Source organism: Salmo trutta, chromosome 17, assembly GCF_901001165.1.
Source record: "Salmo trutta chromosome 17, fSalTru1.1, whole genome shotgun sequence".
Classification (NCBI taxonomy): Eukaryota; Metazoa; Chordata; class Actinopteri; order Salmoniformes; family Salmonidae; genus Salmo; species Salmo trutta.
Window position 1 is genome coordinate 55,527,406 of NC_042973.1, and position 26,605 is coordinate 55,554,010.

Here is a 26,605-nt window from a genome sequence, read left to right on the forward strand (position 1 = left end):
ATATTTACCATCTAAACCATGTGTGACCTCTCACCTCTCTGGCTGTAGAAGTGTTCTTCCTAACCAGTCCCTCAACAGCTCTCTGACTGAGCTCCACCCTCACTGGGTCTTCAGAGGAGAGGAAGGCTGAGGAGGGATGGAAGGATGAATGGATCAGTCAGTCAATAAAGTGTAGAGCTGCTGTCTATACTGTCTGACAATATCACTATTTTAGGAGTTCATTAAAGTAAATAAGGCTTTATGACTGCTGAATACCAACTATCAATCACTTAGATCATGTATTTTCAGGTAGAGATACATCCTTGGGACGTCCCTAGCCCATTGAAGTTGACATTTAAAATGGTTAAGGTAGGGGTTAAGGTTAGGGTTTAGGGTAGAGATGTCCCAAGGATCCCGGATAGCATTGACCATTGTGCATTCTTCTGTCTCTTTTACATAGCAGGTGATGGGTTCTGACTTCTGAACTTGAAAATATTAAATATCCTTATTTTGTGAAATTGAATGAAACAATAATGTATGTTGATGCTAATATGATGTACAATATTCCATGATGTTTCTATATGATAACAATAGAGCAATATATTTCATATGATGTACAATATTCCATGATGTTTCTATATGATAACAATAGAGTAATATATTTAATATGACATATACAATTTTTTAAACAGTTTCACAATTTAATTTATAATTAACTTAATCATTATGATTCAACATCAGTTCACCGTCTCACCTCATACTGTATTGGAGCAGCAGCAGCTGACTGCCCGGTTCAACATCAGTTCACCGTCTCACCTCATACTGTATTGGAGCAGCAGCAGCTGACTGCCCGGTTCAACATCAGTTCACCGTCTCACCTCATACTGTATTGGAGCAGCAGCAGCTGACTGCCCGGTTCAACATCAGTTCACCGTCTCACCTCATACTGTATTGGAGCAGCAGCAGCTGACTGCCCGGTTCAACATCAGTTCACCGTCTCACCTCATACTGTATTGGAGCAGCAGCAGCTGACTTGATCGTTGATACTAATCATCATGTTTGAATCTGAGAGTAAATAGAGCCGACTACACTCTAAAAATGAAGGGTTCAACTGGAGTTGTTCTCAGATCCCCTAAGAACCGTAGGGTTCTTGGTCAATGAAAAACAGCCCCAAAAGGTTCTTCAAAGAACTTGTTAGAAGGTGGGTTCATCGAGGAACCTCCGTTGTTGCTGGACTTCTTCCGGGAACTTCGCAATTACAACTGAAAACGATGGTGACAAGTTTGGATGCGACAACAGTTAAAAAGGTTAAGTTGGGTTGATGTTTGGCTCTGAATATGTCTCAATCATTTATTATAATAATATAACATACTAATAATGAATAACGAAGACAATGATGGTTTTCTGTGAATATCTTCCATAACGTTACTATAGTTAATGAACGTAAATATTAGAAAGCCGGGTTTGACCGTCGGCGTTGTATGAGCTACAGTACAGTACCGTTAGCTAGCTAGCTAACGTTATGTCCTAACTAGGCACAACTAGGTTTGGATTATTTCCTCAACTATATTCTTTCCCATATATTGTATATCGTTTCCATAAAGCCAACAACAGCTCTTATTCCTTCCCTTTCTCTAATGTATTTTGTAATGAAATTAGCAAGTGTAGTAAGATCATTGCTTTACTTTACTAGGACTGGAGACCACAGCAGCGATTCTGCTCTTGCCCTACCTCTTCAATGAGGACCTGAGTGGCCTTTATGTCCATGACAAGGTATGTCTATGCACCAACCATCTGTTTCTTCATAAACATAGGTGTGCATACTTATATAAAATTACAGCTGAACATTTGTTCTGTTCTTTGTTAATTGTTTGTGTATTAATCTTTTCTTACTTTTGTTGACACAGATTTCACCGCTCTTCACTCCTTTACTGCACATCGGTGGAAATCCATTTCACCATGAGAGTGAAATCCCGCTGGCCTTTGATGGGGAGAACATCCAGGCCCTCGAGGACGTCCCCATGAGAGTGAAATCCCACTGGCCTTTGATGGGGAGAACATCCAGGACCTCGAGGACGTCCCCATGAGAGTGAAATCCCACTGGCCTTTGATGGGGAGAACATCCAGGCCCTAGAGGACGTCACCATGAGAGTGAAATCCCACTGGCCTTTGATGGGGAGAACATCCAGGCCCTAGAGGACGTCCCCATGAGAGTGAAATCCCGCTGGCCTTTGATGGGGAGAACATCCAGGCCCTCGAGGACGTCCCCATGAGAGTGAAATCCTGCTGGCCTTTGATGGGGAGAACATCCAGGCCCTCGAGGACGTCCCCATGGGACTTGGGGCTCTGCTACGGCTGGATTGTTTATTTTATGTTAAATTTCCCCAAAATGTCAGAAGAACAATTATGTTGTTAAGTTACTGTGTTCTGGGGATCAGAGAAGTTGGGGTGAAGTTACCAGGGCCGGTCATAAAGATGGAAAACTTCCTAACATAACTAAGTGGATATGATATACACACTAAAGCTGAAAAATCTGTATTTAGCATCAAGTCTACAATGTTGTTAGTTGACCTATGATTCATTTTTAATGTTGTTTTTATTTTACATCATTATTTTATCAATTTTAAATGTCATGAAAAGCACTATACAACGTAAATGTATTATTTATTATGGTCTGACATGTCTGCAGAAATGTTGCAATTTTGTAATGTGTTTTGTTTGGTAAATGGTTTTGTAAATATTAATTCACATTTGTGGTGCCACTAAAAATAAACAATGAATTATTTAAATCAATATTGTCAATATTGTTATTAAAATATTTTTTTTATAAGGAGGGAGGGTGGACAGTAAGTTTAAAAAATGAACCCCAAAAGGTTCTTTGAGGAACCATGATAAGGGGTTCTTTGAAGAACTTATAGGGGTTCCCACAAAATGTTCTTCAAATAACTTTTAGGGGTTCCCCCACAGTTTCAATTTGAAGAACCCCTACAGGATATTCCAGGAACCTTTACTTTTTAGAGTGTATATTGATAAAAGTCACCTTGTCCGAGAGACATTTACATAGTTATACACAGCCCAATTTGGGATGATTATTTTAGGGCGAAATAGAGGCCACAGACAGACAGACCTGATATCGACCATAATTCAACGTCCTTGGACGTCACATGCTGAGTGGGTATGACCAAAGTTATTCTGTTTAGCTACACTTTGTAGTACATTTTTACACTATAATAAATGTTTCTGATGCCGCATCGCCCGTTTTCAAAGGGAGTCGTTGGTTTGTAGGGGAAGTCGCTTGTAGGGGCAGGTTTCATCTGATTAACGGAACCAAAAAAATATGTTTGTTTCCCGGACAATTTTACATTTACGTAATTTAGCAGACGCTCTTATCCACAATGAACAATGACAATGGGATCCTCAACGGTTCTCTAACCTCCCAGAGACCACGGCAAAATCTAGCCTTCCAGGAACTATAGACCTTCCGCTGCTTTCTAAAATATCATCACGCTTATTATCCACATTACAATCATCTGATTAAGAATACTTCTATATGTTACTATCCAGACGACAGATTAAGACTCCTTTCCACAACTCTCATATCACAGTCACACAACTCTCATATCACAGTCACACAACTCTCATATCACAGTCACAACTCTCATATCACAGTCACACAATGCTATTAATTTACATTTACGTCATTTAGCAGACGCTCTTATCCAAAGCGACTTACAAATTGGTGCAATAACCTTATGATATCCAGTGGAACAACCACTTTACAATAGTATATCTATATCTTTTTTTTGGGGGGGGGATTACTTTATCCTATCCCAGGTATTCCTTAAAGAGGTGGGGTTTCAGGTGTCTCCGGAAGGTGGTGATTGACTCCGCTGTCCTGGCGTCGCGAGGGAGCTTGTTCCACCATTGGGGTGCCAGAGCAGCGAACAGTTTTGACTGGGCTGAGCAGGAACTGTGCTTCCGCAGAGGTAGGGAGGCGAGCAGACCAGAGGTGGATGAACGCAGTGCCCTTGTTTGGGTGTAGGAACAGATCAGAGCCTGAAGGTACGGAGGTGCCGTTCCCCTCACAGCTCCGTAGGCAAGCAGCATGGTCTTGTAGCGGATGCAAGCTTCAACTGGAAGCCAGTGGAGAGAGCGGAGGAGCGGGGTGACGTGAGAGAACTTGGGAAGGTTGAACACCAGACGGGCTGCGGCGTTCTGGATGAGTTGTAGGGGTTTAATGTTGTAGGGGTTTAAAGACGGGAGATGACAAGTGCCTGGATTAGGACCTGCGCCGCTTCCTGTGTAAGGCAGGGTCGTACTCTGCAAATGTTGTAGAGGATGAACCTACAGGATAGGGTTACAGCCCTGATCTTAGCGGAGAACGACAGGCTGTTGTCCAGGGTCACGCCAAGGCTCTTAGCACTCTGGGAGGAGGACACAATGGAGTTGTCAACCGTGATGGCGAGATCATGGAACGGGCAGTCCTTCCCCGGGAGGAAGAGCAGCTCCGTCTTGCCGAGGTTCAGCTTGAGGTGGTGATCCGTCATCCACACTGATATGTCTGCCAGACATGCAGAGACGCGATTCGCCACCTGGTTATCAGAAGGGGGAAAGGAGAAGATTAATTGTGTGTTGTCTGCATAGCAATGATAGGAGAGACCGTGTGAGGATATGACAGAGCCAAGTGACTTGGTGTATAGCGAGAATAGGAGAGGGCCTAGAACTGAGCCCTGGGGGACACCAGTGGTGAGAGCACGTGGTGCGGAGATGGATTCTCGCCACGCCACCTGGTAGGAGCGACCTGTCAGGTAGGACGCAATCCAAGAGCGAGCCACGCCAGAGATGCCCAACTCGGAGAGGGTGGAGAGGAGGATCTGATGGTTCACAGTATCAAAGGCAGCAGATAGGTCTAGAAGGATGAGAGCAGAGGAGAGAGAGTTAGCTTTAGCAGTGCGGAGAGCCTCTGTGACACAGAGAAGAGCAGTCTCAGTTGAATGACCAGTCTTGAAACCTGACTGATTTGGATCAAGAAGGTCATTCTGAGAGAGATAGCAAGAGAGCTGGCCAAGGACGGCACGCTCAAGAGGTTTGGAGAGAAAAGAAAGAAGGGATACTGGTCTGTAGTTGTTGACATCAGAGGGATCGAGTGTAGGTTTTTTGAGAAGGGGTGCAACTCTCGCACTCTTGAAGATGGAAGGGACGTAGCCAGCGGTCAAGGATTAGTTGATGAGCAAGGTGAGAAGGTCTCCGAAATGGTCTGGAGAAGAGAGGAGGGGATAGGGTCAAGCGGGCAGGTTGTTGGGCGGCCGGCTGTCACAAGCCTGCCAACCCGGATGTCCTAGCTGTATCTGAATCTTGGCTTAGGAAGTCCACCAAAAACTGTGAAATCTTCATCCCTAACTACAACGTTTTCAGACAAGATAGAACGACCAAAGGGGGCGGTGTTGCAATCTACTGCAGAGATAGCTTGCAGAGTTCTGTCCTGCTATCCAGGTCTGTACCCAAACAATTTGAACTTCTACTTTTAAAAATCCACCTCTCCAAAAACAAGTCTCTCACCGTTGCCGCCTGCTATAGACCCCCCTCGGCCCCTAGCTGTGCTCTGGACACCATATGTGAACTGATTGCCCCCCATCTATCTTCAGAGCTCGTGCTACTAGGCGACCTAAACTGGGACATGCTTAACACCCCAGCCATTCTACAGTCCAAGCTTGATGCCCTCAATCTCACACAAATTATTAATGAACCCACCAGGTACAACCCCAAAGCCGCAAACACTGGCACCCTCATAGATATCATCCTAACCAATGTGCCCTCTAATTACACCTCTGCTGTTTTCAACCAAGATCTCAGCGATCACTGCCTCATTGCCTGCACCCGTAATGGGTCAGCGGTCAAACGACCTCCACTCATCACTGTCAAACGCTCCCTGAAACATTTCAACGAGCAAGCCTTTCTAATCGACCTGGCCCTGGTATCCTGGAAGGATATTGACCTCATCCCATCAGTAGAGGATGCCTGGTTATTTTTTAAAAATGCCTTCCTCTCCATCTTAAATAAGCATGCCCCTTTCAAGAAATTTAGAACCAGGAACAGATATAGCCCTTGGTTCTCCCCAGACCTGACTGCCCTTAACCAACACAAAAATATCCTGTGGCGTTCTGCATTAGCATCGAACTGCCCCCGCGATATGCAACTTTTTAGGGAAGTTAGAAACCAATACACACAGGCAGTTAGAAACGCCAAGGCTAGCTTTTTCAAACAGAAATTTGCTTCGTGCAACTCCAACTCTAAAAAGTTCTGGGACATTGTAAAGTCCATGGAGAATAAGAACACCTCCTCCCAACTGCCCACTGCACTGAGGATAGGAAACTCTGTCACCACCGATAAGCCCACTATAATTGAGAATTTCAATAAGCATTTTTCTACGGCTGGCCATGCTTTCCACCTAACTACCCCTACTGCATTCAACAGCACTGCACCCCCCACAGCTACTCGCCCAAGCCTCCCCCATTTCTCCTTCTCCCAAATCCATTCAGCTGATGTTCTGAAAGAGCTGCAAAATCTGGACCCCTACAAATCAGCTGGGCTTGACAATCTGGACCCTTTCTTTCTAAAATTATCTGCCGAAATTATTGCAACCCCTATTACTAGCCTGTTCAACCTCTCTTTCGTGTCGTCTGAGATTCCCATAGATTGGAAAGCAGCTGCTGTCATCCCCCTCTTCAAAGGAGGTGACACTCTTGACCCAAATTGCTACAGACCTATATCCATCCTACCCTGCCTTTCTAAGGTCTTCGAAAGCCAAGTCAACAAACAGATTACCGACTATTTTGAATCCCACCGCACCCTCTCCGCTATGCAATCTGGTTTCAGAGCTGGTCATGGGTGCACCTCAGCCACGCTCAAGGTCCTAAACGACATCGTAACCGCCATCGATAAGAAACATTACTGTGCTGCCGTATTCATTGACCTGGCCAAAGCTTTTGACTCTGTTAATCACCACATCCTCATCGGCAGACTTAGTAGCCTTGGTTTCTCAAACGATTGCGTCGCCTGGTTCACCAACTACTTCTCTGACAGAGTTCAGTGTGTCAAATCGGAGGGCCTACTGTCTGGACCTCTGGCAGTCTCTATGGGGGTACCACAGGGTTCAATTCTTGGGCCAACTCTTTTCTCTGTATACATAAATGATGTCGCTCTTGCTGCTGGTGAATCTCTGATCCACCTCTACGCAGACGACACCATTCTGTATACTTCTGGCCCTTCTTTGGACACTGTGTTAACAACCCTCCAGACGAGCTTCAATGCCATTCAACTCTCCTTCTGTGGTCTCCAACTGCTCCTAAACACAAGTAAAACTAAATGCATGCTCTTCAACCGATCGCTGCCTGCACCTGCCCGCCCATCCAGCATAACTTCTCTGGACGGTTCTAACTTAGAATTTGTGGACAACTACAAATACCTAGGTGTCTGGTTAGACTGTAAACTCTCCTTCCAGACTCACATCAATCATCTCCAATCCAAAGTGAAATCTAGAATTGGCTTCCTATTTCGCAACAAAGCATCCTTCACTCATGCTGCCAAACATACCCTCGTAAAACTGACCATCCTACCAATCCTCGACTTCGGCGATGTCATTTACAAAATAGCCTCCAATACCCTACTCAACAAGCTGGATGCAGTCTATCACAGTGCCATCCGTTTTGTCACCAAAGCCCCATATACAACCCACCACTGCGACCTGTATGCTCTCGTTGGCTGGCCTTCACTTCATAATCGTCGCCAAACACATTGGCTCCAGGTCATCTACAAGACCCTGCTAGGTAAAGTCCCCCCTTATCTCCGCTCACTGGTCACCATAGCAGCACCCACCTGTAGCACGCGCTCCAGCAGGCATATCTCTCTGGTCACCCCTAAAGCCAACTCCTCCTTTGGTCGTCTCTCCTTCCAGTTCTCAGCTGCCAATGACTGGAACGAACTACAAAAATCTCTAAAACTGGAAACACTTATCTCCCTCACTAGCTTTAAGCACCAGCTGTCAGAGCAGCTCACAGATCTCTGCACCTGTACATAGCCCATCTTTAATTGAGCCCAAACTACTACCTTTTCCCCTACTGTATTTATTTATTTTATTTATTTTGCTCCTTTGCACCATATTATTTATATTTTAACTTTTAACTTTCTTCAAACTACAAATCTACCTTTCCAGTGTGTTTCTTGCCATACTTTATTTACTCTGCCACCATGGCATTTTTTTGCCTTTACCTCCATTATCTCACATCATTTGCTCACATTGTATATAGTCTTGTTTTTTTTCTACTGCATCATTGATTGTATGTTGTTTTACTCCATGTGTAACTCTGTGTTTTTGTATGTTGTCGAACTGCTTTGCTTTATCTTGGCCAGGTCGCAATTGTAAATGAGAACTTGTTCTCAACTTGCCTACCTGGTTAAATAAAGGTCAAATAAAAATAAATTAAAAAAAGCCGCAAGGTTTCATCTGGAGAGAGAGGGGAGAAAGAGGTCAAAGCACAGGGTAGGGCAACATGAGCAGGACCAGCGGTGTCATTTGTCTTAACAAACGAGGATCGAATGTCGTCAACCTTCTTTTCAAAATGGTTGACAAAGTCATCCGCAGAGAGGGAGGAGGGGGGGGAGGGGGAGGAGGATTCAGGAGGGAGGAGAAGGTGGCAAACAGCTTCCTAGGGTTAGAGGCAGATGCTTGGAATTTAGAGTGGTAGAAAGTGGCTTTAGCAGCAGAAACAGAGGAAGAAAATGTAGAGAGCAGGGAGTGAAAAGATGCCAGGTCCGCAATGAGGCTAGTTTTCCTCCATTTCCGCTCAGCTGCCCGGAGCCCTGTTCTGTGAGCTCGCAATGAGTCGTCAAGCCACGGAGCAGGAGGGGAGGACCGAGCCGGCAGGGAGGATAGGGGACATAGAGAGTCAAAGGATGCAGAAAGGGAGGAGAGGAGGGTTGAGGAAGCAGAATCTGGAGATTGGTTGGAGAAGGATTGAGCAGAGGGAAGAGATGATAGGATGGAAGAGGAGAGAGTAGCAGGAGAGAGAGAGCGAAGGTTGCGACGGCGCAATACCATCTGAGTAGGGGCAGAGTGAGTAGTGTTGGAGGAGAACGAGAGGGAAAAGGATATAAGGTAGTGGTCGGAGACTTGGAGGGGGTTGCAGTGAGATTAGTAGAAGAACAGCATCTTGTAAAGATGAGGTCAAGCGTATGGCCTGTCTTGTGAGTAGGGGGGATGGTGAGAGGGTGAGGTCAAAAGAGGAGAGGAGTGAAAAGAAGGAGGCAGAGAGAAATGAGTCAAAGGTAGACGTAGGGAGGTTAAAGTCACCCAGAACTGTGAGGGGTGAGCCATCCTCAGGAAAGGAACTTATCAAGGCATCAAGCTCATTGATGAACTCTCCAAGGGAACCTGGAGGGCGATAAATGATAAGGATGTTAAGCTTGAATGGGCTGGTAACTGTGACAGCATGGAATTCAAATGAGGAGGTAGACAGATGGGTCAGGGGAGAAAGAGAGAATGTCCACTTGGGAGAGATGAGGATTCCAGTGCCACCACCCCGCTGACCAGATGCTCTCGGGGTATGCGAGAACACGTGGTCAGACGAGGAGAGAGCAGTAGGAGCAGCAGTGTTTTCTGTGGTAATCCATGTTTCCGTCAGCGCCAAGAAGTCGAGGGACTGGAGGGTAGCATAGGCTGAGATGAACTCTGCCTTGTTGGCCGCAGACCGGCAGTTCCAGAGGCTGCCGGAGACCTGGAACTCCACGTGGGTCGTGCGCGCTGGGACCACCACGTTAGAGTGGCAGCGGTCACGCGGTGTAAGGCGTTTGTGTGGCCTGTGCAGAGAGGAGAGAACAGGGATAGACAGACACATAGTTGACAGACTACAGGAGAGGCTACGCTAATGCAAAGGAGATTGGAATGAAAATTAACTTAACTGGGGAAGCGAGAGCGCAGGGCCTCCCTCTCTAACCATTCACTGAAACACTCAAATATAACTTTTCCATCTTCCACTTTAGAAATTATAATTGATGTAAACTACAGTGGTTCAATGTTTCCAGGAATAGGCTCAAACTATTCCCAAACATACCTAATCAATTTGTTGTTTTTCAAAAATATTTTAACCTGCAGGAATATTTTCACATTTCAATCTCATGGTTAGTTCCTAGGATAATGTAACTCATACATTTACATCTGTCAATACTTCTAAAATGGGGTACAGGTTTAAAATAATTACAGGTTTAAAACAATTACAGGTGCACCTTACTATCTTATACTATATCACAAAAGGTCTTAACTAGTAAACACAGATTCTAGTTTTCATCCAGTTCACACAGATAGCTGACTCAGCCTCAGATTCTCCTGATTGGGCCCTGTTTACACCTCCACACAGGAATACACACTCAGAGCCTCCTGATTGGGCCCTGTTTACACCTCCACACAGGAATACACACTCAGAGCCTCCTGACTGGGCCCTGTTTACACCTCCACACAGGAATACACACTCAGAGCCTCCTGACTGGGCCCTGTTTACACCTCCACACAGGAATACACACTCAGAGCCTCCTGACTGGGCCCTGTTTACACCTCCACACAGGAATACACACTCAGAGCCTCCTGACTGGGCCCTGTTTTCACCTCCACACAGGAATACACACTCAGAGCCTCCTGACTGGGCCCTGTTTTCACCTCCACACAGGAATACACACTCAGAGCCTACGGGGCTTTTCTAAAAACTCCACTTTGTGTGTGTCGCTCACCTCTTTTGTTTTTTTAAACTATGTTCGAGATGTGGTATCCACTCGGCTCGCTGCCTCTGGAGATGTACTGATGTATATACTATTCTGATGGTATCCACTTGGCTCGCTGCCTCTCAGATCAAAGGTGGGTCCATCTGCTCTGTTCCCGAAGTGTGGTCACCCTGAGATCCCAAGTTAGAGGGATCCCTCATGCACCATTTACCCAGGTCGTCAGGAGCAGTCACCAAGTCAAGATTCACATCCCCAAATCTGGTTGTTAATTTCTTTAATATCAAATGCGGAGATACAAACTTATCACACAAGTCAGAGTTATTCTTAAACTAAATCTTTATTCACTTATAAGGGAGCAGGTCAATACAACGTACACATATAAAGTGAATCAATTGAGTGCCCTACGATAATGATGGCTGGTGGACCCACGGGACAAAAGTACAAAGGTCTTTTACAGCCAAGATATACCCCTTTCAACCTACATGACGAACAACAGATGTATAGAACGGGTCACAAGGTTAAGATTTGTATGAAAGATACTTATTATTCTCAGCAGACAGCATCTGCTGTAAAAACAGTACTCTTTGTGTAGAGACCAGGGTCTGGCCCTGGGGTCATCTCTCCCTGGTACCATATAGAACAGAAACATTAACTCATGCTTTGGAATGCAGTCTCTTTAGGTTTTATCACCCAAAAGACATTGTAAATCTCCTGTCAGTGTTTTCTCCCAGAGGCCCATCCTCAGTAGAACACACAGACACAATAGTTATAAGAACCCTCTATTCTGTTGCATAACAACCATTTGATTCAATAAAAGTATTATAACATAATCTTGCAGTTTTGCTCTCAGTGTCCACTGAAAGTCAACTAGTAACAACAACTGGGACCTAAAAGACACCCACCATGAGACCCACTAAATCTGCCCAAGAAGAGGAAAACAAAAGAAAAAACCACACCAAACTTAAAGACAGGAAGCAAACCAAAAAGGTGGAGCAACTAAAGGTGTTGACTCTCCACATGTATCAAGACAATTGGAGCACTGGGCCAGACACTCTTAAATAGAACCTGGACCAGCTCAGGTGAAACACCTTCCCACTAACGAGATGGACAAGCCAGCACAGGTGTAACACATACTGACTAACGAGGTGACACCAATCAGTGCGTCCTACGTGCTAACGAGCTAGACGTGCTAACGAGCTAGACGTGCTAACGAGCTAGACGTGCTAACGAGCTAACGAGCTAGACGTGCTAACGAGCTAGACGTGCTAAAGTCCAACCTCAAAACAAAATGGAAAAACCAAAGACTAACACCTTAAAAGTTTGCTCACCACCAACAGAAAACAACTTCCATTTCACATTATAATCAACTACAAAGCTTCACCTTCTACAATATAAACATGGTGTCTACTGGCTGTCAACAATTAAAAACAACAAAAAACACGTACTTCTAAATAATAATATACAATCATATAATTTTTCTCCTTTTTCTTCTATAGAATCCTAAAACTCACTAGCTTCTAGAACTCTCGTCTTCCTAAAACTCACTAGCTTCTAGAACTCTCGTCTTCCTAAAACTCACTAGCTTCTAGAACTCTGGTCTTCCTAAAACTCACTAGCTTCTAGAACTCTAGTCTTCCTAAAACTCACTTGCTTCTAGAACTCTCTTCTTCCTAAAACCCACTAGCTTCTAGAACTCTCGTCTTCCTAAAACGGAAAACCAGTCAAAATAAATTGTAATCAATGGCAACGCACTGGCTAACACAATCAGCAACCAAGTTGTCCTTACCACAGACATGTCTGATTTCAAGAGGAAACTCCTGTAATATCCATAGTAACTTTCCACCACACTGCAGAGCTTCTCTCTCTTTTCAGGGTTCACTAGATAGGCATGTTGTTGGATCAGGGCCCAGTCCCCAATGTCATGCTATAGTACATTTGGGTTGGCACATCTGAGAATGAACCCTGATATTCTAAAAGCAGGGCAACAATGCCAATATAATTCTACCAAAAATTGTCAGTTGGTTGCATAAATAATTATGATTACTAAATGTTACATGAAATGTAAATCTGAAATATTTGGTTGCATAGTCCTTTTTTCAAAGTATTTTCAATTACATTTTTCTAGGTGTGATAGCCCAATGTCAAAACACAGTTTTAACATGTACAAATCAATAACAAATATGCAGAAACAGTTTGTGATATATTGAAAACCTAAACATAAAATGGGCCACACTGCATACACAAACATCTGCCACAATAATCATATTACTTTTTAAAAACAAGCACATTATAAACTGCACAAGCACCAGAAACGCTGTTGGTTTGACAAGTAGCAATAAATCACTGATATCGATTAGGGGTGAAATCAGGTTGTACATGATGTTGAAACTAACAACTAAAAAACACATGGAAATGGGAGATATATTTTGCCTCACTGGTTAGAGGACAACCTGCAGAAGACAGTCAGCTACATTTTGGAGTGATGCATTTAAATTTAGGGGTCGCTAAACAAAGGAACACAACACTTATTTGTCACCACTCATCGATACCATGTTGAAATCAATTGTGCGAGAGGAGGGAGATGAGGTTGCACGCCCTGTTAAAACTAACAGCTCAAAAACCACACGGAATCTGGGAATAATGTGTACATCACTGGTTAGAAGACAATTTGTAGAAAACAGCTCGCTACATTTTGAAGTGTTGCATTTTGATTCAAGTGGGTCACCAACGTGGTAAGTGTAACACAACTCTTTTTTTGTAAGTCACTTTTTGTTAAATCACATACTCTTTCATTTCAGAGCCTGGATTTCCCCACTGAGGCTAATATCCATATAATGTTGAAATCAATAGAACAGGGGACAAACGTTTAGGTTCTACATTGTGACATCATTAAAATACTCCTACTACAATGTTAAAACATTCTACATTGTGACATTATTTCATAGATATCATGAAACAACTCCTTCATGTATGTATTTTCTGATATTTAATCAGAGATTTTTTATCAGATTATCTCTGGTCACAGGTATGAGGTTTCTCTCCTGTGTGTGTTCTCTGGTGTTTAGTCAGACCACCAGACTCAGTAAAACTCTTCCCACACTGATCACAGCTATACGGTTTCTCTCCTGTGTGTGTTCTCTGGTGTACTGTCAGCTGGCTAGATTGAACAAAACTCTTCCCACATTGACCACAGCTATAAGATTTCTCTCCTGTGTGCGTTCTCTGGTGTAAAGTCAGATGGTCAGATCTAGTAAAACTCTTCCCACATTGATCACAGCTATAAGGTTTCTCTCCTGTGTGCGTTCTCTGGTGTAAAATCAGATGGTCAGATCTAGTAAAACTCTTCCCACATTGATCACAACTATAAAGTTTCTCTCCTGTGTGCTTTCGCTGGTGTAAAGTCAGCTGGCCAGATGTAGTAAAACTCTTCCCACATTGATTACAGCTATAAGATTTCTCTCCTGTGTGTATTCTCTGGTGCACTGTCAGATGGCCAGATTTATGAAAACTTTTCCCACATTGACCACAGCTATAAGATTTCTCTCCTGTGTGTATTCTCTGGTGCACTGTCAGATAGCTAGATTGACTAAAACTCTTCCCACATTGACCACAGCTATAAGGTTTCTCTCCTGTGTGTATTCTCTGGTGTAGAGTAAGATTGGTAGATGCCGCAAAACCCTTCCCACATTGACCACAGATATAAGATTTCTCTCCTGTGTGTATTCTCTGGTGTAGAGTAAGATTGCTAGATGCAGCAAAACCCTTCCCACATTGACCACAGATATAAGGTTTCTCTCCTGTGTGTATTCTCTGGTGTAAAGTCAGATGGTCAGATCGAGTAAAACTTTTCCCACATTGATCACAGCTATAAAGTTTCTCTCCTGTGTGCTTTCTCTGGTGTAAAGTCAGATGGTCAGATCTAGTAAAACCCTTCCCACACTGACCACAGCTATAAGGTTTCTCTCCTGTGTGTATTCTCTGGTGCACTGTCAGAGATGTAGATTGAACAAAACTCTTCCCACATTGAGTACAGCTATAAGGTCTCTCTCCTGTGTGGATTATCTGATGAATTTTAATGCCTGAGGAGGTGAATCCCTTCCCACAGTCAGAGCAGCAGTGAGATTTCTTCCCTGTGGATCTCTGCAGGTGTTTATTGAGGTGTTCTGATCTGGAAAGACTCTTTTCTGCCTCTTCAGCATCAAGAGGTTGTTGAGACTCCCCAGAGGATCCACAACTGTCCCGCCTCTCTCCTGTGTGAACAACAAAGACAGACAGATGGTTAAAGGCCCACAACAGCAGTAATCCACTGTAAAAGTGTTGCCAACAGCGCAGCCACGATGTTGTACAACAATTGACGTCTGTAATGAATGTTAAAATTATTTGACAATTGTCTTAAAATTAGCAAGAATAGTCATATTTTGTCTTGTTTTCACATTAGTAGTAAAATCGATGATGTTAGGCTAGAAATAAGTTAAAGTTATTGAAACTCGAAGCAGTGTGCCAGACAATTTTTTGTATCCAATGTAGGCCCCTTTTTGTGTTTGCTAAAATTGCGGCACGAGGGCGATGCACATGCAATTTGATTGCAGAAACTCCTCCCTGCTAATGAGGAAACCGCTAGTTATGGATGTACTATATCTGCCTGGAGCAAAAATGGTGAGCAAAGATTTTGGGTTTTCACAATGTATTCTGAATGTGAACGGGGGAAAACTCAGGGGAGAAACCTCCATTTCCAGGTTGCTTATGAGTGCATTTCACACTACTTTGGATTATAATTGTAAGGCTTGTTTGAATGTCCTGCTTAATATAATGTTTGTGTCATCATCGCAAATAAACCACTTTGTACTTAAAAAAACACTTCAACCAGTAAAATGCTCTTTGACTTTTCCATCAGCTTGACAATGAGGGTTTGTACAGTTTGCCAAATTGGCCCATAACTTCACCTAACAATAAAATAGACCTACTGTCGGACCCATAACTTCACCAAACAATAACATAGACATACTGTAGGACCCATAACTTCACCTAACAATAAAATAGACCTACTGTCGGACCCATAACTTCACCTAACAATAAAATAGACCTACTGTCGGTCCCATAACTTCACCTAACAATAACATAGACCTACTGTCGGACCCATAACTTCACCAAACAATAACATAGACCTACTGTAGGACCCATAACTTCACCTAACAATAACATAGACCTACTGTCGGACCCATAACTTCCCCTAACAACAAATATAGGAAAATAGCTCTGTGTGTTGTACAATAGCCTATCCATCAAGGAACAGTTCTCTACACATTATGAGCTAAGTATCTCTGTGTCCAAACAGACTAACGAGACCCTACTGTAAATCAACCAGACAATAACACATTATAAACATCAATTTGTTAGGGATGTTGGATCCAACGTGGAGCACGGCATAACTGTCTTTACCAGAGTAATGAATGAAGAAGCACTTTGGTTGTTGTTGCATGTTGTGATGTTTGTCATGTGACTGTCATTCAGAAAATGATTTCCTGGATCAGCTGATGATAGTTGAACATGTGACTGTAACTAAACAGCTACAGTATTAAGTATTATGTGTAATTATTGAAGAACCACATTAATGACAGTATCCATTTGGGTGTTGTCAATAAAGTTAAGGTGACTCTCGGTTAGAACCATTGGATTTAGCAAACTCTGAAATGATTTAGGATTTTTGTGCCCATGAAAACTATTTTCCCAGCGTAATATAAGGAGACACTAAATGTTACGTAGGTAGAGAGCATTTCAGAGATCTGAATACAAAAAACTGTCCTAACAGGACAATAACCAAAACCACAAGGCCAATTCTACACTGGAGGAACTTACCAAGATGACATTGAATGTTCCTGAGTGGCCTAGTTACAGTTTGGACTTAAATCGTCTTGAAAGTCTATGGTAAGACTTGAAATTGGCTTTCTAGCAATAATCAACAACCAACTTGACAGAACATGAATGATTTTAAATAGAATAATGAATATTCACATGAAGATCAGTCGCCTATTGGATGACATCACGACTTCCCATCAAGCCAACTCCTTGAAGGCCTTACTATGACATCACTCACTCCTTCTAGTTTGCAGGTGTCTAAAAAACACAATTTTGCTCAAAATATTTATTTGTTTCCCATTAGTGTGTTTATAATTTACTGTATTTATATATCACTTTTCAACAGGAAAGGACATCATGAACAATTCCGACAATACAAAAACATATTCAAGTGTAGAATGCCCTTTTAAAAATCACACATTAGTTCAACAACTGCAGAGTTTGTGTCCCTGTTTTATAAGATAGTACTCACTGTATTTACTGGTGTTAATCAGATCAATGTCCCTGTTTTATTAGATAGTATTCACTGTATTTACTGGTGTTAATCAGATCAATGTCCCTGTTTTATAAGATAGTACTCACTATATTTACTGGTGTTAATCAGATCAATGTCCCTGTTTTATAAGATAGTACTCACTATATTTACTGGTGTTAATCAGATCAATGTCCCTGTTTTATAAGATAGTACTCACTGTATTTACTGGTGTTAATCAGATCAATGTCCCTGTTTTATTAGATAGCACTCACTGTATTTACTGGTGTTAATCAGATCAATGACCCTGTTTTATAAGATAGTACTCACTGTATTTACTGGTGTTAATCAGATCAATGTCCCTGTTTTATAAGATAGTACTCACTATATTTACTGGTGTTAATCAGATCAATGTCCCTGTTTTATAAGATAGTACTCACTGTATTTACTGGTGTTAATCAGATCAATGTCCCTGTTTTATTATATAGTACTCACTGTATTTACTGGTGTTAATCAGATCAATGTCCCTGTTTTATAAGATAGTACTCACTGTATTTACTGGTGTTAATCAGTTCTCCAGTCTTCTCTTCTTCGTCCTCCTCTAATGTGACAGTAATCTCCCCCTCTTCATCCTTCATTCCAAAAACGTCTTCATCTTCTTTCACTTCATCCTCCATTCCAAAAACTGCATCTTCCTCCTCCTCTTTCACAGTAAAATCCTCCTCCTCTTTCACTCTGAACGCGTCTTCCTCTTCTTTCTCTGAAACGTCTTTCTCTTCTTCTTTCACTGTAACAGCCTCACCCTTTACTTGTTTTTGTATTGTAACAGCCTCCTCTTCCTCCTCCTCTTTCACGAGAGCTTCTTTCTCCATCCAGCAGACATCCTCTTCTTTAACAAGAGGAGAGTAGCTTAGTGAACTCATGGTCGGGGATAATAGCTAGTTAGCATTAGCGACTAGACTAGCGCTAACTTAACCAGCCAGCTAGCTGACTTACAACGTAAATATTATATTTAATGGGGTAGCTAGTTGTTTACACATAAGTATGTTTAAATCACAGTGGCAATTAAACCACGAAATTGTCCAAACAGCTTGAATGTTCCGACTTTGTCAGCTAGCGAGCTACCGAGGTGGCTGCAGTTGTTGAAGAAGCGTTCCGTCCACTAGATTATACGTCACACTAGAAACATCGCCTGAAAGACACATATCGCCATCTGCTGTCTGGAGGGAGGAAACGCAGTTGAGGAGGGAAAACTATTTTTATTCTTCATTGAATTATAACATTATAAAGCAGTTTAGGGAAACGTTTTTTTCTCTCCATTAAATGAGAATATTATATCAACACGTGCAAAGAGCAACAAGTGTTGTTTGATTAGTTCAGATTTTTTATGAGAATTTAAAACAAACTTAACCTCTACTCCACATCTGTATTTCTGATTCAGTCAAATAACTAGATATCAAAATAAGCACCTAGTTATTAATAGCCTTGATAAAGATGAGCAAAAATTACTGTATAAAATAAATAAACTTTACCCACTACCAGGATATTTTTAGCCCAAAACTTGGTTACCTCTCTGCTAGGAGGCTGAAACTTGGCCATAAGTGGATCTTCCAGCAAGACACATCAACATCCACAAAGAAATGGTTAATTGGGCATAAAATCAAAAATGTTCTATGGCCATCTCAGTCTTTGGACTTCAACTCCATTGTGTTCCCTGTGGCTCAGTTGGTAGAGCATGGTGTTTGCAATGCCAGGGTTGTGGGTTCGATTCCCATGGGGGGGGGCCAGTACAAAAAAAAAAAAAATGCATGAATTGAAATGTATGTATTCACTACTGTAAGTCGCTCTGGATAAGAGCGACTTACAGTAGTGAATACATACATTTCAATTCATGCATTTCTTTTTGTACTGGCCCCCCCACAACCTGGAGGTGTAACAATACATCATATAGATGTATATAATGAACAGACTAGGTCTATAATGCTCCTACATGGTGTAACAATACATCATGTAGATGTATATAATGAACAGACTAGGTCTATACTGCTCCTACATGGTGTAACAATACATCATATAGATGTATATAATGAACAGACTATGTCTATACTGCTCCTACATGGTGTAACAATACATCATGTAGATGTATATAATGAACAGACTAGGTCTATACCGCTCCTACATGGTGTAACAATACATCATGTAGATGTATATAATGAACAGACTAGGTCTATACTGCTGCTACATGGTGTAACAATACATCATGTAGATGTATATAATGAACAGACTAGGTCTATACTGCTCCTACATGGTGAAACAATACATCATGTAGATGTATATAATGAACAGACTAGGTCTATACAGCTGCTACATGGTGTAACAATACATCATGTAGATGTATATAATGAACAGACTAGGTCTATACTGCTGCTACATGGTGTAACAATACATCATGCAGATGTATATAATGAACAGACTAGGTCTATACAGCTGCTACATGGTGTAACAATACATCATGTAGATGTATATAATGAACAGACTAGGTCTATACTGCTCCTACATGGTGTAACAATACATCATGTAGATGTATATAATGAACAGACTAGGTCTATACTGCTGCTACATGGTGTAACAATACATCATGCAGATGTATATAATGAACAGACTAGGTCTATACTGCTCCTACATGGTGTAACAATACATCATGTAGATGTATATAATGAACAGACTAGGTCTATACCGCTCCTACATGGTGTAACAATACATCATGTAGATGTATATAATGAACAGACTAGGTCTATACCGCTCCTACATGGTGTAACAATACATCATGTAGATGTATATAATGAACAGACTAGGTCTATACCGCTGCTACATGGTGTAACAATACATCATGTAGATGTATATAATGAACAGACTAGGTCTATACTGCTCCTACATGGTGTAACAATACATCATGTAGATGTATATAATGAACAGACTAGGTCTATACTGCTCCTACATGGTGTAACAATACATCATGTAGATGTATATAATGAACAGACTAGGTCTATACTGCTGCTACATGGTGTAACAATACATCATGTAGATGTATATAATGAACAGACTAGGTCTATACTGCTCCTACATGGTGTAACAATACATCATGTAGATGTATATAATGAACAGACTAGGTCTATACTGCTGCTACATGGTGTAACAATACATCATGTAGATATATATAATGAACAGACTAGGTCTATACTGCTCCTACATGGTGTAACAATACATCATGTAGATGTATATAATGAACAGCCTAGGTCTATACTGCTCCTACATGGTGTAACAATACATCATGTAGATGTATATAATGAACAGACTAGGTCTATACTGCTCCTACATGGTGTAACAATACATCATGTACATGTATATAATGAACAGACTAGGTCTATACTGCTCCTACATGGTGTAACAATACATCATGTAGATGTATATAATGAACAGACTAGGTCTATACTGCTGCTACATGGTGTAACAATACATCATGTAGATGTATATAATGAACAGACTAGGTCTATACTGGTGGACATTGGGTTTGATTCAGACCCTGTCAGTGTGCCAGGTGAACATTGGGTTTAATTCAGACCCTGCCAGTGTACCAGGTGGACATTGGGTTTAATTCAGACCCTGCCAGTGTACCAGGTGGACATTGGATTTGATTCAGACCCTGTCAGTGTACCAGGTGGACATTGGGTTTGATTCAGACCCTGTCAGTGTACCAGGTGAACATTGGGTTTAATTCAGACCCTGTCAGTGTACCAGGTGGACATTGGGTTTGATTCAGAGCCTGCCAGTGTACCAGGTGGACATTGGGTTTGATTCAGACCCTGTCAGTGTACCAGGTGGACATTGGGTTTGATTCAGACCCTGTCAGTGTACCAGGTGGACATTGGGTTTGATTCAGACCCTGCCAGTGTACCAGGTGGACATTGGGTTTAATTCAGACCCTGTCAGTGTACCAGGTGGACATTGGGTTTGATTCAGACCCTGTCGGTGTACCAGGTGGACATTGGGTTTTATTCAGACCCTGTCAGTGTACCAGGTGGACATTTGGTTTGATTCAGACCCTGCCAGTGTGCCAGGTGGACATTGGGTTTGATTCAGACCCTGCCAGCATGGCCAGAAATGTATTCCAAGGTCAGTAACTTATAACCACAGAACCACCCCAGACCTTTCATGCATGACTAAAAACACCTAAGTATTAGATTTACTGCCATGGTCTAGTATGTCACCGCCTCAGACACCATTCACAATGCTGGCTGAGGTACGAGTAAAACATGACATATTGTTTCCTAACCATTCACAATGCTGGCTGAGGTACGAGTAAAACATGAAATATTATTTCCTAACCATTCACAATGCTGGCTGAGGTACGAGTAAGACATTTTACATTTTAGTCATTTAGCAGACGCTCTTATCCAGAGCGACTTACAGTAGTGAATACATACATTTCATGCATTTTTTTTGTACTGGCCCCCCGTGGGAATCAAACCCACAACCCTGGCGTTGCACACACCATGCTCTACCAACTGAACCACAGGAACATATTATTTCCTAACCATTCACAATGCTGGCTGAGGTACGAGTAAAACATGACATATTATTTCCTAACCATTCACAATGCTGGCTGAGGTACGAGTAAAACATGACATATTATTTCCTAACCATTCACAATGCTGGCTGAGGTACGAGTAAAACACAACATATTATTTCCTAACCATTCCCAATGCTGGCTGATGTACGAGTAAAACACAACATATTATTTCCTAACCATTCACAATGCTGGCTGAGGTACGAGTAAAACACAACATATTATTTCCTAACCATTCACAATGCTGGCTGAGGTACTAGTAAAACATGACATATTATTTCCTAACCATTCACAATGCTGGCTGAGGTACGAGTAAAACACAACATATTATTTCCTAACCATTCACAATGCTGGCTGAGGTACGAGTAAAACACAACATATTATTTCCTAACCATTCACAATGCTGGCTGAGGTACTAGTAAAACATGACATATTATTTCCTAACCATTCACAATGCTGGCTGAGGTACGAGTAAAACATGACCTATTATTTCCTAACCATTCACAATGCTGGCTGGGGTACGAGTAAAACATGACATATTATTTCCTAACCATTCACAATGCTGGCTGAGGTACGAGTAAGACATTTTACATTTTAGTCATTTAGCAGACGCTCTTATCCAGAGCAACTTACAGTAGTGAACAGTTCACTTAATTGTCCATTGAAATAAATGTTGACACTTAAATCATTACTACATTAAGGCCTGATTGCTGGAGTGCTGCAGAGATGATTGTCCTTCTGGAAGTTTCTCCCATCTCCACAGAGGAACTCTGGAGCTCTGTCAGAGTGACCATCAGGTTCTTGTTCACCTCCCTGACCAAGACCCTTCTCCCACGATTTCTCAGTTTGGCCGGGCGGCCGGCTCTAGGAAGAGTCTTGGTGGTTCCAAACTTCTTCCATTTAAGAATGATGGAGGCCACTGTGTTCTTGGGGACCTTCAATGCTGAAGACATTTTTTGGTACCCTTCCCCAGATCTGTGCCTCGACACAATCCTGTCTCAGAGCAATATGGACAATTCCTTTGACTTCATGGCTCGGTTTTTGTTCTGACATGCACTGTCAACTGTGGGACCTTATATAGACAGGTGTGAGTCTTTCCTAATCATGTCCAATCAATTGAATTTACCACAAGTGGACTCCAATCAAGTTGTAGAAACATTTCAAGGAAGATCAATTGAATCAGGATGCATCTGAGCTCAATTTCGAGTCTCATAGCAAAGGGTCTGAATACTTAAGTAAATACATTTGTAAAAATGTTTTAAAAAAATGATTTTGTTTTGTCATTATGGGTTATTGTGATGTCATTATGGGGTATTGATTATTCAATTATAAAATTATTCAACTTTAGAATAAGGCTGTAATGTAACTAAATGTTTAAAAAGTGAAGGGGTCTGAATACTTAATGAATGCATTGTATACCCCTTGCAGTTTTGTACACAGTCATGTGATACGTGGTATAGAAGAGTCCAATCTTAGGAGAGTACATGGGAGGCACTATACTGTGTGTCTGCATGTGTCTATCTGGTTAAAACCACTGTTACAGGAGCCCCTCCACCCTCTGGTGGGATGGATCATGTCTACAGAGAAACCTAGATTCAAATACTTAGATTTGTGTGTATTGGGTATATGTTGTGAAATTGTTAGATAGTACTTATTAGATATTACTGCACTGTCGGAGCTAGAAACACAAGCATTTCACTACACCCACAAAAACATCTGCTAAACACGTGTATGTGACCAATAAAATGTGATTTTGTTTTGAAATAAACGTCCTATTTATCAAAGATGCTTTTGGCTGGAGTCAAAATGACTCCAAAGGATTTGAATTTGTTAAAAGTCCATATTGATACAGAAACACTAAACCATGATATAGATTTCTTAAGAACAAGTTGATTGACAAAGTCATTAAAATTTGGAAGAATTGAATAAACCACATTTTGGCTATGATAAAAGATATGCCTCTGGGGTCAAAATGATCCATGTCAGAAGTATGGTTCAATGCAAATGTGTATTGGGTGTAAAGTTTGCTTTAAATTCTCACTTATTAAACACAAATCAATCAACACATGCTTCTCTTTGAACGACTTAATATAATATAAAACTTTCCTGAAATAAATGAAAAATAAACGTTTGGTTCCTCAACTGCGTTGCCCTCCAGTCAGCAGATGGCGATGTGCGTCTTTTAGGTTCAGGCGATGCTGCCAGTGTGACGTATAATCTAGTGGACGGGACGCTCCTTCAACAACAACAGCTAGTCAGACACCTCGGTAGCTTTCTAGCAAACATAGCTACAACATTCACGCTCTTTACACTGGTTTGGTGTATATTAGTCGCTGTGTTTTAAACACACTTCGGTCGTATGTACTTGTTGGCCCATTTAATTATATATTTACGTTGTTTGTCAGCTAGCTGGTTTGCTAAGTTAGCTTAGAACTAGGCTAGTCGCTAATGCTAGCTAGCTAACATCTCCGACCATGAGTTCACTAAGTTACTCTCCTCCTGCTAAAGAAGAAGAGGTCTGCTGGACGGAGAAAGAAGTTCTAGTGAAAGAGGAAGAGAAAGATATTACAATACAAAAACAAGTAGGGGGTGAGGCTGTTACAGTGAAAGAAGAAGAGAAAGACGTTTCAGTTAAAGAAGAGGAAGACGCATTCAGAGTGAAAGAGGAGGAGGATGTTACAGTAAAAGAAGAGGAGGATGCTGTTTTTGGAGTGAAAGAGGAGGAGGGGGAGATGACTGTCACATCCAAAAAGGAGGTGGAAGAAGAGGAGGAAACTGGATATCTTGGTCAGGTTTCCCAAACGCATCTTAAGGCGTCCAATGGTTCTAACGGTGAACTTAGCAATAAGATGGGTTTGAGAAACCGTTCCCTGATTAACACTAGTAAGTACTGTCTTAAATACAGAGGCACAAACTCTGCAGTTGTTGAACTGATGTTTGGTGTTAACGCGGAAATCTGCAATAGCTACATCCATATTTGGACTTTTAAATTATTAATTTATAGCCATTGGTTCTTGAAGAATATAACACATGCTTCGTGAGCTTAGTTCAACTGTTGTACCCCATCAGAACCCCAAATAAGCTTTTTTTACTCCAATGTTTAGAAACAATGTAAATCAACACTGTATAGCCTCAACATGGTTAAAACTATAATGTTGATATCATGGATGGTCAGTCCTTGCATCCATAGGTCCGTCTATGAATTTGAAATTAGTTACATTTCTCCAACCCCATAATCATCTTATTACCAAAACAGTGATGGAATTACAACTTTGTTATTGTTTGATCTGCAGATTGATTGGTTGATTGTGTGGCTTATTTAAAGGGGTAACCTAGGTTTTAAACAGAAACAAAATGGCTGTCCAGAGACTTGGTTTGGTAAACATCTGAGGGATCGGGGCTGGAGAAATGTAACCACTCTCACATTCATAGAGGAAGCTATTGTATCAACCGTAACCCAAAACCTAGGGACCTTGTCAAGAAGTTCAGACATCTTGGTGTAACAGTTATAAGATGTTGGCTTGACAGTTGCTGGACCCAGGTTTGAGTCCAGCTCAGGGCTACCGCCTGAATTGACTACACTATAAATACAAGGACTGGCCACCCATGAGGTCAAAATTATAGTTTTAACCTGATTTCAAGGCTTTATAGTATATTCTATAATTGGCAGTTAAGATTTGCTGTGGGGGTCAAATTGTTGTCAAATTGGAAGTTCATCACTTATGTTGGCGTCATTAAAACTCGTTTTTCAACCACTCCACACATTTCTTGTTAACTAACTGTAATTTTGGCAAGTCGGTTAGGACATCTACTTTGTGCATGACACAAGTAATTTTTTCAACAGTTGTTTACAGACAGATTATTTCACTTATAATTCACTGAATCACAATTCCAGTGGGTTTGAAGTTTACATACACTAAGTTGACTGTGCCTTTAAACAGCTTGGAAAACTCCAGAAAATTATGCCATGGCTTTAGAAGCTTCTGATAGGCTAATTGACATCATTTGAGTCAATTGGAGGTGTACCTGTGGATGTGTTTCAAGGCATACCTTCAAACTCGGTGCCTCTTTGCTTGACATCATGGGAATATCAAAATAAATCAGCCAAGACCTCAGTCTGGGTCATCCTTGGGAGCAATTTCCAAACGCCTGAAGGTACCATGTTCATCTGTACAAACAATAGTACGCAAGTATAAACACCATGGGACCACGCAGCTGTCATACCGCTCAGGATAGAGACGCGTTCTGTCTCCTAGAGATTAACGTACTTTGGTGCGAAAAGAGCAAATCAATCCCAGAACAACAGCAAAGAACCTTGTGAAGATGCTGGAGGAAACAGGTACAAAAGTATCTATATCCAAAGTAAAACGAGTCCTATATCCTATATCTGAAAGGCCGCTCACCAAGGAAGAAGCCACTGCTCCAAAACTGCCATAAAAAAAGCCAGACAACGGTTTGCAACTGCACATGGGGACAAAGATCGTACATTTTGAAAAAATTTCATCTGGTCTGATTATACAAAAATAGAACTGTTTGGCCATAATGACCATCGTTATGTTTGGAGGGAAAAGGGGGAGGCTTGCAAGCCGAAGAACACCATCCCAACTGTGAAGCACAGGGGTGGCAGCATCATATTGTGGGGGTGCTTTGCTGCAATAGGGACTAGTGCAGTTCACAAAATAGATGGCATCATGAGGAAGGAAAAGTATGTCGATATATTGAAGCAATATCTCAAGACATTCGTCAGGAAGTTAAAGCTTGGTTGCAAGTGAGTCTTCCATATGGACAATGACCCCAAGCATACTTCCAAAGTTGTGGCAAAATGGCTGAAGGACAACAATGTATTGGAATGGCCATCACAAAGCCCTGACCTCAATCCTATAGAACATTTGTGGGCAGAT

General features: G+C 41.7%; 1 protein-coding gene across 1 annotated transcript in view; it reads right to left on the minus strand.

The window, feature by feature from the left end:
• Positions 1-13,797: 13,797 nt before the first annotated feature.
• The window catches only part of LOC115152445 (zinc finger protein 271-like), a gene marked incomplete at both ends in the record, with an annotated part of 52,067 nt that continues 39,259 nt past the window's right edge, over positions 13,798-26,605 (minus strand). The window contains one exon of the mRNA XM_029697333.1: positions 13,798-14,795. Within this exon, the coding sequence (XP_029553193.1) occupies positions 13,798-14,795 (998 nt within the window). The remainder of the gene's footprint in view (positions 14,796-26,605) is intronic.